Source organism: Vicugna pacos, chromosome 7, assembly GCF_048564905.1.
Source record: "Vicugna pacos chromosome 7, VicPac4, whole genome shotgun sequence".
Lineage (NCBI taxonomy): Eukaryota > Metazoa > Chordata > Mammalia > Artiodactyla > Camelidae > Vicugna > Vicugna pacos.
Genome location: NC_132993.1, coordinates 62228017 through 62246789, shown reverse-complemented (window position 1 = coordinate 62246789; position 18773 = coordinate 62228017). Strand labels below are relative to the sequence as shown.

At 37.3% G+C, this 18773-nt stretch overlaps 2 protein-coding genes across 5 annotated transcripts in view; one reads left to right on the top strand and one right to left on the bottom strand.

Moving 5' to 3' along the window:
* HEPACAM2 (HEPACAM family member 2) overlaps positions 1-1034 on the bottom strand; it is a 46916-nt gene extending 45882 nt beyond the window's left edge. The window contains exon 1 of one of the 3 annotated variants that reach the window (XM_072964984.1): positions 902-1034. In XM_072964984.1, coding sequence (XP_072821085.1) covers positions 902-965 — 64 coding nt within the window. In that variant the 5' untranslated portion in view covers positions 966-1034. Of the gene's footprint in view, positions 1-803 lie in introns of all 3 variants that reach the window. The other 2 variants (XM_072964987.1, XM_072964986.1) reach the window with 2 other exon arrangements.
* The window catches only part of VPS50 (VPS50 subunit of EARP/GARPII complex), a 105681-nt gene continuing 87908 nt past the window's right edge, over positions 1001-18773 (top strand). For both annotated transcript variants that reach the window (XM_072964982.1, XM_006207635.4), the window contains exons 1-2: positions 1001-1140; positions 8598-8666. In XM_072964982.1, the coding sequence (XP_072821083.1) occupies positions 1108-1140; positions 8598-8666 (102 nt within the window). In that variant the 5' untranslated portion in view covers positions 1001-1107. The remainder of the gene's footprint in view (positions 1141-8597; positions 8667-18773) is intronic.

The following is an 18773-nucleotide window of genomic DNA, read 5'->3' as shown; positions in this document are numbered from 1 at the left end:
TCTGGATAACCAGTCCTTCAGTTTCTGCTTGCATATCTGCAGTATTCTTAGGCAAGTTACTTAATTCTCCATACCTGTTTCCTCATCTTTAAAATGGGGATAACAGTACCAACCACACAAGATGCTTATGAGATACTACATGTAAAGCTATTAGCAGGGCTTCTAACATGCTGTAAGCTCTCAATAAATGTCAGCTATTATTACGTGCTAGCTCTCGGTCGCTTTTTTTTCTGGTAGTCTCATACAAAGTTCTCATGGAAAGTTCTTTCTTAAATTGAGCCCGATGCAACTCCGCTGTTGCTTCCCCCAATTTAACTGAACTGCTAACAACTGAAAGAGGACGTTAAAATGACAGGTGTACCTACTATAGTTTTATTTTCCATCGACGTGACTTAAATTACACAGGTGATAATAGGTGGGGGGTAAATCTTTTGGTTTTCGTTTTCTGCAGTGGATGCCAAGACTGAGGAAGAACAGCCCTAAACTTGGACAGCCGCCTACTGGACAACCAGGACCACACTTTTCCTCAGCGCAAGCCCAGTGCCACCCGGGGAGTGCCAAGTTCTCAGGTCACTCCTCGGAGTGTGCCTTCCCTGGCGTTCCCGCCCTTAGCGTCAGCCTGTGCTCCTCCCACCCCGCCTCTCTAGACCCGGTGGGGTTTCCTCCACTACACTCCTAGGGGGCATTAAGTCAGCCTGGTTTAAATACTGCCTTCTCAGTGCTTGTTCCTGTCGCTCAATGCTTCGTCACTTACGAGTTAGACCTTTGCCTCACCAAAGCGTAACTACCGAGAGAGCAATTACCTCAGTAAAAACCGGCGACGGCCGCGGTCCCTCAGCGAAACAGGATTTGTGGGCTTAACTGAAGCGTCAGCTGTTTTGCTTGCCGGGAAATGTAGTACCTGAGCCCTCATCTCTCCTCCATTGCTGGTGCCGGGGCAGCCGGAAGACTACAGTTCCCAGCATGCTCGGGGAAAGGAAGAGGCCCCCCACGTCGGCAGCTCCACGTGACCACTCACTATGGCTTCCTTGTATCGGGGCCAGCTGTCTGCTGGTTCTGTGTGATTTATTAGTTTTTTGCTGCAGAATACTGCCTCACGATCTCGACATGCAAAAAATTAAGTCTCTTATGACCCGACAGGTAAGTCGCAGAGGTTGAAGCAAAAGCCTCCTTCATCTCCGCTGTGAAAAGGGCCGAGATGTTCTGTCCCTGGGCCGCGGGGGACAGAGAGCTAAGTTTTGGGTTGTGGTGGGTGTCGGGAGCACTGGGAAGCCGGAACACACCCTGGAAAACTCACCTGAGCCGCCGGGTTCGGAGCCCCGTTCAGGCGGGTCGCAGCGACCCAGAAACTTTCATTTAGATAAGGTTAATGAGGGAGACATAGGCTATCTTTGTTTCCCTTCTTCTCCCTTTTGCCATCTTTCCAGTCACACCTGCAGGCTTCCCTTTATCCAGGCTGCCTGTCTGTGAGCGGTGGCTTGGGTAGGGAAGTGAGGTCTGTGCAATACAGATGACTGGAAAAAATTTAAAAAGCGGATAGTTTGAAGACAACGTTGGTAGCTTCATGACTTTGGTCAAATCCCTAACCTAGTAGCTTGTTTCCGGATGTGAAAATGAGAATAATAATTATTTTTTGTTCGTTTCTCACAATTGTCATGGAAGTCATCATTCAGTGTATGTGACATGATACTTAAAAATAAATCATTGTCATGGCAAAATAATGGCTTTTTTTTTTTACCGGAGTGATAGTTAATGAATAGAAACTTTGTTTTCTACCTCATCTAATAAATGATAGGGACTTCCTAAAAATGTGTTAGCCTCCTTCAAGTAAGAAGTGGCAGAACTTTACTTTTATGTATTTATTGATTATGATTTGGTTTTAGATACCTTTATTTCAGATTCTAATATTTCAGTAGAATTTGCCATTCTTTATTATTTTAGTGTGAGAGAAGCATAATTTAGATTAGAGTTTTGAATCAGTGGAGAATGTGGAGGTTAATCTTTTAGTGAAATGTTCATTTGTGAAGTTTTTTTTTTTTGAGTTTTTTGTCGTTGATTTTAAAAAGATTACAAATTCCAGATTAAGTTCTGTGCGATTCATGGGTTTATAGATGTAATTCTTGATGTATTTGTGGGAGAGGGTGAGGTATGAGTCTCTACTCCGCCTTCTTGGCACCTCCCTCCCCTTCCCCAGATTAAGTTCTTTGATGATTCAGTATTTGAGAGATATCTGAATAGGTTACAAATTGTAGATTGCTGATAAAGAATACATGAGTCCTATGTGATTGCTTTAGTTCTGTCAAATTATATTATTAATGTCATAAAAAAAGTTAAAGTGTTCTGTAAATAATAAAAGATTGGAGTAGGTGGGTAGTAACATTTGGCGGTCCCTCACATTTGTTGAGCACTGGTGTTACGCTTAGTACTACTTCTTTCCTGAGGATGGGTTTGGGTCCTGCTCCATCCTTTAGTACCTGTGTTATTTTTAGCAAGTTATCTAACTTTTTTGAGTATCTGTTTTGCACTTTTGAACGTTACATCACCAACACCCCGAGACTGCCTTTGGAATGCTGAATTTGGACTTGTGCGCATCACCTAGGTTTGGTGCTCTCTCCTGTTGCCTGCCATGCAGTTCAGTGTAGTCAGCATTGCCCTTGTCATACAGTGACTTTAGTTGGTTTGTTTTTTAACCGTATTTTGTAATAGTAAGTGGGAGAGAGAAAATACAAAAATCCACATGCCAGTGATAAGTTTATTTCTCCTAAATATAGTGAAACTGTTCTGAAAATAGTAACTTTTCAGTCTCAATCAGTTGCTTATTGAATTGAGCAGGTAAAATCTGTGCTTAGTTGAAATGGGAAAAAAAAACCCACAAACTAAAAAACATACAAAAACCTGGAACTATATTGTGTAAAAGGTGAGGTAAAATTAGGAGTTTTACACAGATTCTTAAAGTCATCATAATTATATTTATTTATGAATTGACCTCCGTATAGTTAATCATTATTAATTCATATTTCATGAATCTGTGAGGTATGAAAGTAGGACGCTACCTGGAGTTACATTGGGGATTTTATTTAGTACTGCTTATTATTAGGTTAAATGTAGTAATGCAAGTAAATATAAATAAAGATGTTTCTTTCCTGTGAGGCCAAAGAATATGCTCATAATATCTTGTTGTTAATGTGGAGACATGTGAAATTAAGGTCTCAGAAAGTTAGATTTTTTTGACACTTCAGTTCTCCAAGGTTCTTGGCTTGGAGGAGAGTGGGTGAGCAGGCGTTTTTAGCTCTCTATTTCGATGGGATCTGTTGTTCAGCTTTCTCCGTTAGGCTGGCCTCTGTTCTTTCAGTTCATTCAACAAATGCTTATTGAACACTCTGTGCCAGGCACTGTTTTAAATTTGGGGAATGCACCAGTGAACGAAACAGACAAGTATTAAGGCAAACATGGTGATACATGCTTTGGAGGAGTAGAGGGTAGAGAGTCCTGGGAGTTGTTGGCGATTTGGGGTTTGAAGGTGACATTTGTGTGAAAACCTGAAGGAGCTGAGGGAGTGAGCTATAAGGATATCTGGCAAGGAGCATTCTGGGTGGAAGGAAAAGTGAATATAGAGGCCTTGAGGCGGGGCTATGTTTGAGGAATAGTAAGAGGCCAGTGTGGGTGGAGTGACGTGAGTGAGGAGAGAGGTTAAGATAGTGAGAGATGAGGTCCGGAAGCCAGATCACATAGAACCTCATCCTCACCTCCTCTCTCTTACTTTTCTCCTCACTCTTAGCAGGGCCAGGGAGACGATGAGGATGCTATAGCAGGAATCCAAGCGAGAGAGGGTGTGGGCCTTAACCAGTGTGCTAGTGAGGGAGGTGTTGAGAAGAGGTCAGATTGTGGATACATTGTCAATGTGGAGTTGACAGGATTTCTTGACAGATTGGATTTTGGCTGTGAGAGAAAGAAGCTTCAAGGTTGACTCCAAGTAGTTTGGTCTCAGCAGTTGGAAGAATGGAATTGCCACTTAAAGAAGTGGGAGGAACAGATTGAAGGAAGGGAGAAAGTTTTTAGACTTGTTGACGTGAAAGCCACTTAGATACTTGAGTGGAGAAAGAAAGTAGACAATTGGCTAAAAGAGCCTAAATTTCTGAGGAGAAATCCAGGATGTAGATAAAAATGTAGGCATTATGCACAGAGAGAGGGTATATAAACTAAGATCACCAACAGAGTGAGTGTAGAAGTGAAACAGGAGTCCACAATTGGGGCTTTTGAAGATTCAGTGTTCTGAGGCTGGAGAAAGAGGTGGGTCTAGCAAGGCAGATGGAGAAGGAACAGCCAGTAAGGTAAGCAGTCTGCTGCACCCCGAAGAGCACCCATCCTATAGCAGTTGCTCAATAAATATTTGTTGGGTAAAGAGAACAGCCAAATCAAGTGGGTCCTGGAAGCCAAGTAAAGAATGTAAAAGAGGAGGGAGTGATCAGCTGTGTTAAATGCTGCAGATGGGTCCCGGAAGGTGAGAATGAGCCTCTGGACTGAGCAGCAGAAAGGTCACTGGTGACCCGACAACAGCACTGTTTTGAAGTGGCGGGGAGGAAAGCCTAAGTCGGGTGGGTTCGAGAGGAACTGAGGGCTGAGGATAAACCCTCCACTGAGTTTTGCTGTAAAGAGAAGGAATCACAAATCATCACACATGCTCCTTTTGATCATTGGAACATAAGTTACTGGTCTGCTAAATGGAAATTGAGGATTCGTATACACATTACAGAAGTCATCTGAAGTGTAATCTGATTTGGGCAAAGAAAGAAAGTTGCAGAGGCAGGTATTATTCTTGATGAACTCTGTATAAATTTAAATGGGAAATTATCAAAACCAAAACCAAATACAAAAGAAAATCAAATAATGGTTAATGATTACAGTGCAAGTTCCAGTTTGATAAAGGATGAGTACTATGGTTGTAACCGTGACTTCCTGCTTTAAAGAGGTGAAGATAAAATGATGACTTCATATTTGTTACTAGAAATTTATAAAATTGCTAATCAAAGTGTTCAAGATGTGTAATCCTAAAATGCAAGTGAGTGTTAGATATTGTGCTTTGAGACATTTATGTAATTCTTCATTTCTGTTTTGATAAGATAAAAGCATTTCTCTGTGATATTCTGAATAATGGCTAGCACTTAAAAAGAATGCTTACGATATACCAGACAGTGTTTTTGGCCTCTCATGTATGTTACCTACCTCCTTTATTCCTTACAACAGCCTCTGACTTACTGTCACCATCATTAGACTATGAGGACAGGCAGGGTAGGTAAGCTGTTCAAGGCTGCAGAACTCATTCTTTGAGTCCTCTGCTTCCTGACATGTCCATGTGAAGGAAAAGCTGGGCTGGACTAACAAGCTAACTCACAAATCTAAATGTAACAAGTGTCGGATTACAGATCTGAGTTCTGCTGGGCTAACTTGTAAATCTAAGTTAATTAGTGTTGGTTTGCTGATTCCCTGTTCATGTTTTTTTTTGCTAGCCAGCTGGATTTTCAAAGATATATATCTGGCTTTGGAATGTTTGTTTGCTGCCTCCCTGCCTCCCTGCCTCCACTTTTGTGATAATGATGCTGCTAAAGCTGTTCCATGCCTATTGGCCAAGTACCCCAAGTTTGTAATTAACCCTGTAAAACCTCATGCACACATCTTGCAGGTGTTCAGAGCTTCGGAGCAGAAGCCCCTCAGAGCCCGCCGGCGTAATACATCTGAGAGCTCCAACCCTCTGAGTGATGCTTGTTTCTTGGCTGGCCTGTCGTTTCCGTTACATCCACAGGGTTTCCAATTTTTACTACTTTTGTACATTTGGTGGGAAGTTGCCATGTGTTAATAGCAAATTATTGTGTGTGGTAATTAATTTGGAAGTAAGGCCTTTTTCTAGACACTGGTATATATATCACCTGTTTACTTGCTTCAGGCATTGGTTTCTTTACTGACTAATTCTGGGGAAAGAAAATTATACCTGATATGTTTCTCCAAGAATTTCTGTTAGATTAGTTAAACAAATAAATACTTTTAAAAGGCATGGCAATTGTATTTTAAGAAAGATATTTTAGGGGTGGTCATGATTTTGAATCAAATTATGAACTTTTAGTCTCATGTATGTGTATATATTTGAATGTACGTAAGCATGTGCATATAATGTGTAGAGAAGTTTAGTTGTGTAACCCAACCGTGCCTTCTTTACCACTTTTGGTGCTGTGCTTTCATTATGACTGTTGGGGAGAAATTGGGACAAGGAAGAAAAGACAAATGAGTAATTACATACTTTTCTTCCCTCACTCTGTGTAAGACCTTAAGCCTCCATATGCTTTTCTTATTCCAGCAGTCTTCCCTAGAAACGTCATTTTAAAGGCAACTGCATGTTCCCATGGAAACAATGTTATAATTAGTTGGAGGTTGGATCCTGTCCGAGGCTCCAAATAATTTACTAATTTCTTTGGAGTTTACTCTGTTCCTGGAACTTTGCTAGCCCCTGGGCTATAGAGGCAGATAGGACTTGTTCTTTCCCTTCTCTTGGGTCTGAGAGAGATATACATTTGATATTTAAAACTTCACTACTTTGGCAGAGGCATTGTGCTGGGAAATGTCTAGTGGGTTTTCTAAAACATTAGAGATCAGTTACCTTGGTTGCTTGTTAAACTGTAATTCCTGGTTCTAATTCTGAAATACTTTTTTATTAGATCTGTGTTGGGACCTAGGAATTGTATGTTTGAGAACTTCCCTGGGTGATGTTGATGGGGATGATCCATGGGCAATAAATACTGTGTGTTGGTTTGAAACATAGGGATTTAGGAAAACTTCAGAGAGGAGTTCTGAAAGTGGGGAATTGGTTTGGTTTCTTTAGAGGGCTGTGTGTGTGTGTGTGTGTGTGTGTGTGTGTGTGTGTGTGTGTGTGAGGGAGAGAGAGAGGGGGGGAGAGAGAGGGAGAGAAGTCGGGGGGGAGGGTTGGGAATGAGAGAGAAGGCTGGGAGGTGGTATTGATGCAGGAAAATGGATGTGGAGCGTGAGAAGGGCTGTGTCCCAGGCTTCGGCTGAGCCCCTGGGACGTGCCCTGCCAAGTGTGGGTCCTTGGCTTCACGCAGGAAAGAATTCAAGAGCAAGCCACAGTTGAGTGAGTGAAAGATTTGTTCATAGAGATACATTGAAAGGCAAGAGAAAGGCCATGAGGTGTGGGGGTTGGGTGCTCAGATTAAAAGTAGGTACACATTCCATAGACAGAATGCGGACTGTCTCCGAAGAGGGAGAGGGGGGTGGCCGCGAAGACACCATGTTGTTAGTTTGTATGGGCTTGGTGGCTTCATATGCTAATAAGTGGAAGGACCAGTTTAAGTAGCCTGGAGAAGGGACTGGGATTCCCAGGAAGTTGGCCATTTCCCACTCTGACCTTTTGTGGCTAGCCTTGGGACTGCCATGGTGCCTGTGGGCGTTTTATTCACCCTGTTAATATATTATAATGAGCGTATAATGAAGCTCAAGATCTACTAGAAGTTAAGTCTCTTATAATCCTGAGCCTCAAGGCCTACTGGGGGTTGAATCTTTCACCATTTTGATGTTAATTGCTGTAGCATTCCTTGAATGGTTGTGCCCTGCCCCCTTCCATCCTGTCTCAGTATTCTGGAAGTAATGGCACGCTTGGGGGTGAGGCAGAACACTACGTCATAAAAAATTGTAGATTTGACCGGTGATGATAAGATAAAATACACACCTCTGTAATTTAAAAATAAGCAAGTTCTATTCTAAGTCTCAAATAATCAACCTAAATGTACCACGTATTTGGGTTACGAAGGACACCAAAGGGCCAATATAGTGTTTCTAAAGGGCAAAAACTTGACAGCATAAATCTCTCAAGTTCATATACCAGCTAATTTTGTTTACAAGGACTTCAGGTGTCTGCTTTGAATAGCCTGTTTTTAAAAGGAAGCTTTTAAAGAAAACTTAAATTGCTAACTTCTATCCGTCTTGATAACTTTCCCCGATACAAATAAAGACCTTTAGAATCCCTCATTTGGAGTGAGTATACCAAAGAGCTAAAGAACAGGTAGAAAGCAGTGAGATGTGAGATTTAAGTCTCAATTATGTAGTATAAATTGGGTACATTGGTGAGAAATGATAAGGTAAAATCTAGGGATTAATTAAGCAACTATCATTATTTAAAAATCTTTGGTTAGCTCAGTCAGGTCGTATATTATATCTGTGGATCATAATGCTTGGACCTTTTTACGACATTAATTTGGTAATGATTAGTTCATAAGTGCTCTTATAAAATGCTCTTTGTCACCCAAGTTTCTTTTCTTTTGGTTTTTTTTTTAAATCATGATTAAATTCAATCATTAGTTATGAAGGTCCCATATAGTAATTTTATTTTAAATTCCCATAAGTACATCTGTACTTGATTTAATGATAATATTATATATAGTGACAATTATTTTTAGATCATATGTTCTATGTACTTTAAAGAAGGAAAATTTCTGTTTTTTTAAAGTGGTGATTTCTACGTCAGTACATATGTTCTATTATGTTACAGTTCTGCAGCACAATTAAAACTCTTTTCATCTTATTTTTTTTTTAAGGGTCTGAAAAGTCCTCCTGAGAGCCTCAGTGATCTTGGTGCCATTGAGAGTCTCCGGGTCCCTGGAAAGGTATTGCTCTATATGAGTGAGCGTGACTTTTCACTTCCTTAAGAAAATGTTATTGCCTTTGGATGCTAATTGATTCACAGAAGCTTTTCCTTCCCACAGGCAGATGGTTGTTATGATAAGCTAGGTAAAGTTTTATAATGCAGTAAGCATGGGGCTTGTTTTTGCTTTCATTACTCACTGGGATGCAGTATGATTCATTATAATGAAGCAGAAAACGCGAAATTAATAAATTTAGAGTTTATTATTGTATCAAATTCTTCAACAGAAAGCAGTTATATATATAGAGGAACCTTATTGATTCATCTCCTGTAATTCAGATAAATAAAATGAAATGATTTACTTTTTATGCTGTAACACTGAGGCAAAAATCATAGTAAATCATGTTTTTGTTATGGAGCAGAGATTTTTGAATAAATAGCTAAAGCATAGTTTACACTAAATTGTAGATATCTTGGATTTTAATCCCCTGATATTCATGTGAACTTTGCAGTCTACAAATTTAATAGGTGTTATTTGAAAGCTAGCTGGCTTCCCCTCAGGAGAAATATTAACCATTGTTAAATAAATAAATCCCTGCTGTTTCTCCCTCTGGGGCGTTTCCTCTTGGAGCTGCCTCCCTGAATAGCAGCGCCATCATACATCAAAGCCTGTTTTGAATGTCTGCTCTTGTGATTTTCAATTTGAAGATCATATTTGAAACTACTGTTTGTTTTCTGTGTCTGGCATCTTAATCCATAGGGCTTGTTTCTCTTGATCAGCAAAGATTAGGCCTCTCATCACACCTCAGTGTTGGCTGTTAGGAAAATGATTTCCCACCTCTCTGAAGTGCCTTATCCCCTAAGGTGAATTTTGTATTTACTACTTAGCTTTTATTTTAAGTCATATCCAAATACGATAAAATTCTACCCAACCCTTTTGCATGCAATAGCTCAGACAAAAACCTTAAAGAGGCATTTTGAATAGTTTTATATGTTACAATGACTACTGGATGTGATAAAATTGGGAAATGAGAGAGAACCATAAATCCTAACTGATACATTATTTTCTTTACTTCTTTGACTTAAATAAAAGATAATCAGGCATTATGAACATGCCTTGAATTAGGTTGTATTAGCTGTTTCAGAACCAGAGTAAAATTGGTGAGTCTCTTTTAAAACTACATAAATGTATTACTTAAGAACTTTCTATTGTCTCTAAACCATCAGCCTGTGATGCTTTTCCAGTAGTTGTAGGAGGTGAATTTATAATGATCTCATTACAGTCTTACGGGCCTTCTCACTCTCTCCTCATCAGTGATCAGCGGTGTCTACTTTTGAGATGATGGGCTCTAGGTAGAGAGGCCAATCTGGAATCACAAGGTTAGCAGATGTAAATATTTTCGGGTGATGATTAAGCCTGGGGCCGAGGTCTGATTGACACACACTAAGAAGCTAATTTAGTTAAATTGGGAAACATTTAAGGGTAAAATCACTTTCAGTGCTCTCAGCTTAAACAGCCTTGCTCTGAGAGAACCTTACAGGCTTCTTGTGCTGTTCCCTCGGTGCTCGCTCTTGAAACCTCACAGGCGTGGCGGGGCTGAGCTACTATGGATGGGTTTGAGGATTGAAGAGTTGCTGGGTTCAGAGAGTGGCAAAGCTCCAGTCGGTAGACTAAGTTTGATGTGGGTGAAGTTTGCAGTCAGTACTGAAATTAAGGGTTAAGAATACTTCTTTTCAGAAGTTCCGTATGCAGCACAGCTAAGTATATTATGCTGAAATATAATGCTGTTTCACAACTTAGATGTTACTTTGTAGTTAGGTAGTACATATAAATTTAATTTTCCCTAATTTTTTTTTATTATTCCCCAGAACTTTTCAACTTACAATTAGAAGGGTGTACTCTTTGACCAACATCTCATAATTTTTCCCACCCCCAGCCTCTGGTAGCCACCATTTTGGTCTCTGTTTCTGTGAGTTTGGCTTTTTTAGATTACACATTTAAGTGATATCATACAGTATTTGTCTTTGCCTGGCTTATTTCATTTAGCATAAATCCCTCAGGGTTCATCTGTGTTATCATAAACGGCAAGATTTGCTTCTTTCTCGTGGCTGAATTATATTCCATTATGTGTATGTGTGTGTATTTATGTTTATGTATCTGTATATCTGTATCTCTCACATCTTTATCTGTTCATCTTTTGACTGACACTTAGGTTGTTTCCATGTCTTGGCTATTGTGAATTGTGCTGCGATGAACATGGGAGTGCTGACATCTCTTTGAGAGTCTTTTTTTCATTTCTTTCGGGTGTATACCCAGAAGTCAGATTGCTGGATTATATGGTATTTGTATTTTTAATTTTTTGAGGAACCTCCATGCTGTTTTCCATAGTAGCTGCACCCATTTACATTCCCACCAATGGTACACAGAGATTCTCATTTCTTCACATCCTCTCCCACACTAGATCTCATTGTGGTTTTGATTTGCGTTTCCCTGATGATTAGTGATGTAAGTGTATGTTTTTACATGATTTATTTTTATACAATTGCTTTAAAATTAATGTTGCAGCTAGTTCTTATGACTTGAATTTTGATGGCCTCAGAATGATTTATTTAAGTTTTTCAAATTACTAAAAGCATTTCAACAAAATGTTAAATAGTAATTTGAAATTATTATTTTAAAATAACCCTTTCCTCTAATAAATAAGTAATGTGTACTATAAACAGAACACATGGTAAACAGAAAACATGGTAAACCAAAAAAAAAAATCTCAAAAATCATCAACATAGTCAAAGTTAACATTGCCTTCTAGCCTTTTTCCTACACATAGTCAACAAATTTATACTGAGCATTGACCATGTGCTAGATATTCTTAAGGGTTTGGCAGTACAGCAGTGGAAAAGACAAAGGTCTTTTTCAAAAGACAAAACTCCTCTTGTCAGGGAGCTTACTTAGGTTCAGTGGAGGGAAGACAGACAGTAAACAAGGTGATTGCAAATTATGATGGCTACTATGAAGGAAATAGGGTGATGAGATCAACTCTGGAGCTGGGGGTGGTTTTACATGGAGTAGTTCGTGTTGGTTCCTCCCTTCTTTTTTTTCTCTTATGAAAATGGTAGTATACGCTATGAATTATTTGAAAGCTCAGGTCTTAAACTTAGTAAGCTGTATTGCATAGATATACTTTGGTTGAGATAGATATTTTTTGAACTTAGTAATGATACCTGTGATGGCTATTATCAAAGAGACAACAAATAATAAATGTTGGTGAGGATATGGAGAAAAGGGAACTTTAGTACACTGTTGGTGGGAATGTAAATTGTTGCAGCCCCTATGGAAAACAGTATGGAGATTTCTCAAAAAAATTGAAAATAGAACTACCAAATGATCCAGCAATTCCACTTATTGGTATTTATCTGAAGAAAATGAAAATACTACCTTGAAAAGATATGCACACTCCCATGTTCATTGCAGCATTATTTAGAATTGCCAAGACATGGAAACAATCTCAAGGTCTGTTGAAGGATTTGTGGATAAAGAAGATGTGATATAAATCTATATATGTGTATGTATTACATATGTATGTATATGATATATTTAATATATATAGTGTAGTATACACGGTGGAATATTATTCAGCTATGAAAAGGAAATCCTGCCATTTGTGCCAACATGAATAGACCTTGGTGGTGTTATGCTAAGTGAAATAAGTCAGACAGAGAAAGACAAATGCCATATGACCTTTTATATGTGGAATCTGAAGGGAAAAGCTCATATATACAGAGAACAGATTGTTAGTTGTTAAACGTGGGGGTTTTGGGGGGCTGGGTGAAATGGAAAATGGGTGAAGGGAGTCAAAAGGTGCAGACTTCCAGTTATAGATAAGTCATGGGGGTGTAGAGTACAGCGTGGTGACTCTAGTTAATAATACTGTATAGCATATTCAAAAGTTGCTAAGAGAGTAGATCTTAAAAGCTCTTATCACAAGAGAAAAATTCTGTAACCATGTATGGTGATCATTGACTTAATGTGATCATTTTGCAGTATATACAAATATCAAATTATTTTGTTGTACACTTGAAATTAATATAATGTTGTATGTCAGTTATACCTCAGTTGGAAAAAAAAAAGCTTGGGTTCCTCTGATACTCTAGTGCAAGAAGTAAAAAACAAAAAAATCAATTTATACTGTTTAAATAGTCAATGTAAATACTTGTATGGAGAAGCTTCATGTAATGTAATAGCTCTACCCCACTCAAGTATAGGTAGAACATTAAAAAAAAAAAGATATCTTTCATCTTCAAGTATGGGCCCATTTGGGCCCATTCTTTTTCCTTTTCTTGTCATCATATCTTTTAAAGTTATAACAAGGAATTGAGATTTCATTGAGTTTTCAAGAAAGAAAGTTTAGCTTGGGTGTGTTACATTTAAAGAGTCTTGTACAAAGGATAAGTAGGAAGAAAATATTAGGATGAATCATATGAAATGGCTGTTTGTTGGGATTAAAAATGGTCTAATATTGGCAAATTTCATATGGTTCACTTATTAGAAAAAGGAGGGTAGTTAAGGAGAACTGAAGAAGGCCAGTAGGTGTGCTTGATAATCCAGAAAGTACTATTGATTTGTTTTTGTGTTTTTGTTTTTGTGTTTTTGAGAACTAAATAAATTCTGAGTGGGAAGAAACCTTAAAAATCATCTGGTACAATTCTGCATTTTATAGTCAAGGTGACCCTGTATCCCATTTTAAGAGGAGATGTGAGTCAAATAATAATCCATATACTGGAAATTTGAAATTTTGGTGGAGAAAATAGTATAGACAGTAAAAAAAAAAGTTTCTTTTCAGAACTTGGTATGGGAAAGGAAACTGAGCAGATTAAGAAAATCTTAGTTTAAATAGTTCAGAACCAAGGTCAGTGGTGCCCAGACTTTGCTGGTAATTAGAATTAACCAGTACTGGGGCCACACCCCATTCCAATTAAATCGCAGCGTGTTGGGTGGAGCCAAGTGTCGGTAGAGTTTAAAGATCCCCAGCTGATTCCCGTGTGGAGTCAAGTTTGAGAACTGTTGGCCAAGCTGCGTACCTGGTAAGAAGAATGGAGAAAGGAAATACAGGAACTGTTCTAGATAAGAGTTTGGAAGTTTTACTGACAATTTTTGTGGTAAAAAGTGGAATGAAGAGTTAGTGATGATCTAAAATTTCATTCCTGGGAAATGAATTTTTTTTTTTTTCAAATTATTGGGATTTTCATGCAGAGGTAAGGATATAAGAAATTAATCTATATAGTATTTACTGACTCCAATTACTAAGTTCTGATAATGCGAAGATGTACAAGACTGTTTCTCCCTCAACCTGAGTAGGAGAGACAAGCAAAAATAGGTAATTGCAGAGGAGTATGCTGAGGTCTATACCAAGGTATACATAGTGTTAGCACAGCCAGGAGAGGAGATGGGTAGCTAGAGAAGTGAGTGTTGGGTCTTCTAGAATTGGTGATTAATTTGTTTTAAATTTAAGGATAGCTAGTGTAAAGGTGGATTTGAGTGGAAATCCTGGACTATGATTCTGATTAAGAAGGAGATAAGAATATGACATTTACGAAATGGAAAAGGGTTAAATTTGAGAGACATTTTAAAAGCAAGATTTCGGACTGCGGGTTTTATTGGATGTTGAAGGTGAAGGAATTGGAAAGACTGAGGTTATTAGACACTGGGATTGAAGGTGCTGTGATGCTTTTCTCAGAATAGGAAGTATTTCTTCTTTTGAGGAGAGGGTCTGCTGAGGTGTTTGAAAACTAAAAAACAAAACCCCCCTAAATTAGGTCTTATGCACTGAATTTTTCTCTCTATACTTCAGTTTATGTGTCTTTGCTTTACCTTTAGCTGGACAGGCATGTGGCAAACAGCTTGATGTTTATCACTGAAGTTGAGAAGTTTTTAGAGATAGCTTTAAATATATATATATTTGATGTCTCCAGATCGATTATCTTTAATAGATAATAAATAAATTGCAGAAATAAATTGAGGAAAATACTTTTAAAAATAGCATAACTGTTAAATAAGAAAAGTAATAATATATTTGGCAGAGTATCAAATATCAGCATTTTGCTTTCTAATTTTGTGATTTTTAGTACATATTTAATAATTCAGTACAGTTCTGTGAATAAAATCAGTTTTTCTTCAAGATCTGTTTCCTTAAAAATGTGTATATTTGGAATGCTGTTATTTTGAAGAAAGGATTAAAAGTACATTATTTTGATCACTTAATATGTTATAAAGCTGGATTAATATTTTATCAAATCTTCTATAAATTGTTTTCCTGAAACCTCCTTTCATATTGTAACCTCAGTAATATTCCACTAGATGGCACTGAAAGGCTGAAGAAAAACAGTGTAGACTTGAAAAACTATGTTTTATTTAAAACACAAACACAAACTGATGAACCTACTGCTTTGATGGATTATTGTTGTTTTACTGAGATTTTAAGAAAATGTGCCATTTCCCCACTTAATCAGACATCTGGCAATTCATTATAGTTTTAGCTTATCTGTGATCTTGAATCCAATTTCATTTGGAAACCGAAATCCTATTTTTGTTCAGTGAGTTATGATTTTTATGATACTGATTGAATATTGCAGACTTCCTGTTTTTGTTCTTTCTTAAAGCTTTGTATAGATTTTGATGGATAAACATTTTTTGCTCTCAATTAGAGCTCTAATGTGATGTATACTTTGGTGAGACCATGATTTCTGGTTTTAGAATTTATTGTAACGGAATAGCTCTTTTAATGTCGACTGATGAAAAAATGCACACAGAAAAAGAGAAGCATTTGTCTTGGCAAACCCAAATTCATGCTTTATAAGAGCAAACTTTCTTCTTTTACTCCCTCCCTCACTCCCAACACAATGCATTCTTCATTTATGCAGGTATATAATGTGAACTGTGGTCTAATATAGCTAACTACAGAAATGGAAGTTGATTTGAATTTCTTTTTTTTTTTATTCTATAATACATTTTTTGCAGGGTTTTGAAACTTGACCTGTCAAATGAAGATTTTTATATTTATCTTTTTGTTTGGGTAAAAACCTGCTACTGACAATTGTAAGCTTCTAGGCTGCTCTGTGGGTTTAAAAATTAGATTAAAATACTTTTCAAAATTTTAGAGACCTGTTTACAGCTTAACAGGTAAGGAGACCTGTAAAGTTGTCATAACTAACTTTTCACACTTATAAAAGTGAATAGAACTGAAAGTCCTGAACTTGAGTTGGTATTTTTAATTAGTGTGGTAATTTTGGATAATTTGAAAGTAGTCATTAAATGTAAAATTTGTAGTTTTTCTTTTCCCTCTTGAACTTGAATACATTCCCTTAAGAGATGAACTCTTAAGTGGGAAATTGCTTTGTAAAGTTATAGCCTGGTTCTTTAGAAACCATAAGTATATTGGAAATGTTTTACAACATCTTATGCTTGAGGGCTCTAGTTGTTTTATAGACTTGAATCCCCAGTTCTTATATGACCTTTTGTTGTTATGTTGACAGGAAAAATGGCTTGGCTAAAATCAAACATGTTCACTTAAATTTCTACTATGATTGTTTTTCTTTACTTTTCATAAAGTTACATTTGCTGTACGTATTTTTTATGTGTATGTTCATGTAGCTTTATCTCAGATGATCAAGATAGAAAATATGCAATTTTATAGTGTTTTGTGACTGCTGGAAAAGACTGCCTCTAGAATATTGAATAACTTCTTCGTTATACACCACTTTCCTAAAATAACCCTGCTTGGTTTGTTTTGTTAAGAAAATATTGAATATTTATGCTTACTTTTGGAATATAGCATCTGGCACAGTGATATGTGCTAAGATGCTTTATTTTTAGTGAAGGAAAAATATGGTTCCAGTATATATAAAAATATATTGGATTTTAAAAGCATCACAATTGTTACATTTTATTACCTTTTGGTGTGCATGCTGTCTCCCCCTATGACATTTTTCTGCCCTGTGGGAAGCCATCCTATGCTGGTTAACCTGTTGTATGCATTCCCACTTCACTGTTTTTACTTTTGCTTTGCTTTATGTTTGTAGCCTTATTCCCCCCAGTTTGTAAAACTTGAAGTTTTACCTTTCCTCGTATTCTCTAAATGCCACCTCTTCCATCAGATGTGAGCTCACTATCCTTTGATGCCCTTCATTTTGTGTGTGTTCCTTTGTGTTCTGCCTGGCATCGTCATTGTTTATTCCTCTGACTCCCCCCTCCCCCACCCATTACTTAAGTAACTGTTTGAGGAAAGAGCTGTGTTCTACTCATCTTTGTTTCTGTGTGACCTAGTGTGGAGAATTTTTACCTGGTGGGAATTGAAAAAAAATTGTTAAATTGAAATACATGACTTGACCAGGAAAGATAGGGTAATAGAGCTTTGCTAGTAGGCAGGTTACTTCCTCATGACAGGGAGAGAGGTTTAATTTGTTCTTTTTTGATGCTTGTACTTTTGTTTTTATCCCCTTTACAATTAAATTCATGACTGTAATTGTAGTTTTTGTCTAACTTTAATTCCAGGGTGACATAGATGTACTTTATTTTAGATATAGTAGATTACATACCATTAGAAGGCAAGTTGTGGCACATTTGGTGGTCTGTAGTTGTTGACAAATCATTTTTGAATTTTCAGAGTTTACGGAGCATTTATACCGCTTTTAAAGATAATATGTGTTTATTAGTTACTATGTAAAACAAACTTCACTATAAATTTTTTAAAATTTTATTGATAACATAATAGTTTATAAGACTGAAATGTTTTATTCCCAAACAATAGTTTAAGTATCTAATATTATAGTAACTTTAAAAAATATTACATATTTCAGTATGGTATGAGAAGTTTCGTTTGTTACCCTCTTCCCCTAATTTTACCTTTTAAATTTTTTTGTAGGAAATCTTTTGTTCATTTTGTTTATGTAAAATTTTGTCTCATATATAGTGGGTCACAAAACTGGTTGTTTTTAGGTGAAGAATTATGCTATTTTCAGATATCTCCAATCCTAGGGACCCAGTTATATAATGGCAAAAAAAAGGAGTAATGTGTTAAGAATATGCAGTCCAGCCATTTGTTTATTTTTCTAATTTACATACATAAAATATCCCTAAAATCATCTAACATTTATTGTTATTTCTAGTTAGAAGAAAGAAATCCTTTCTTAAGAGTTGGTGGAAGATTTTGACCATCAAAACAAGAACGTATTGTGTCTTCCTTTTGCTGTTTTCCTTTTTTTTTTGTACAGTTCACTGTGTAAATTAGTTTGATCAGTGATTTTTATCTACAGTGTGCCTTGGCACTTCGGAGCATAATGATGGAGAATAAGAAGAAACCTCAGTTCTCAAGAAGTGTGTAATCTGATCGAGCCAGCAGCACTAACAGCGATGAAACATTTAGAGAATGATTGGATAGGAGCAGAGTCTTATAGACAAGCAGTGCAGTAGGATTAAAAGGGAAAACAGTGATCTGGATTCTAGGCAGAATGGAATTTGACTGAGTTCAGATAACGTATTTTCACACAGGAGCCACTAAGTTGTCTGTAAGGAGAGGGTATTTTAAAGGATATGGTTTTGGGCATTTGTTTTGGATTGAAATCTACTTTGTGTGCTATGTTTCTTTTTCTGCCTTTTCTTCGTTTTATCCCTCTCCTTAGTCCCGGTTACTTAGTGTCAAGTGTTAGAAGCAACGTCTTTGGAATTGTATGCGTTTCTCTGCTCTCTGTGATAATTGCTGAGTTCTTTAGGAAGGAATGGCGTTTGACCTTTTATATACATATACAGATTGTACTCTTTTTACAGATTCATCACATTTGTGAAATGTACACTTGTGAAATATTTATAAATGAAATCATGTTTTCCCTCTGACATTTTTAATAACTTTGGATATTTGTTTCTCTGTCATTTTGAGCATGTGTGTGTATGTGAGTGTCCTTTACAAGTGAAAAAAAACTATGTATGAAGAGACTCAGTTGCCCATGGTTGATAGCAGAGTTGCAGCTAAAACCTTTAGATCAATCAGTTAGGTTGTGTAGAAAGAACCTCTGCATGGAGTTGTATGCCATTGGCATTTATGCATTTGAGATGAAAATGCTCATTCGTTGCAGTCTG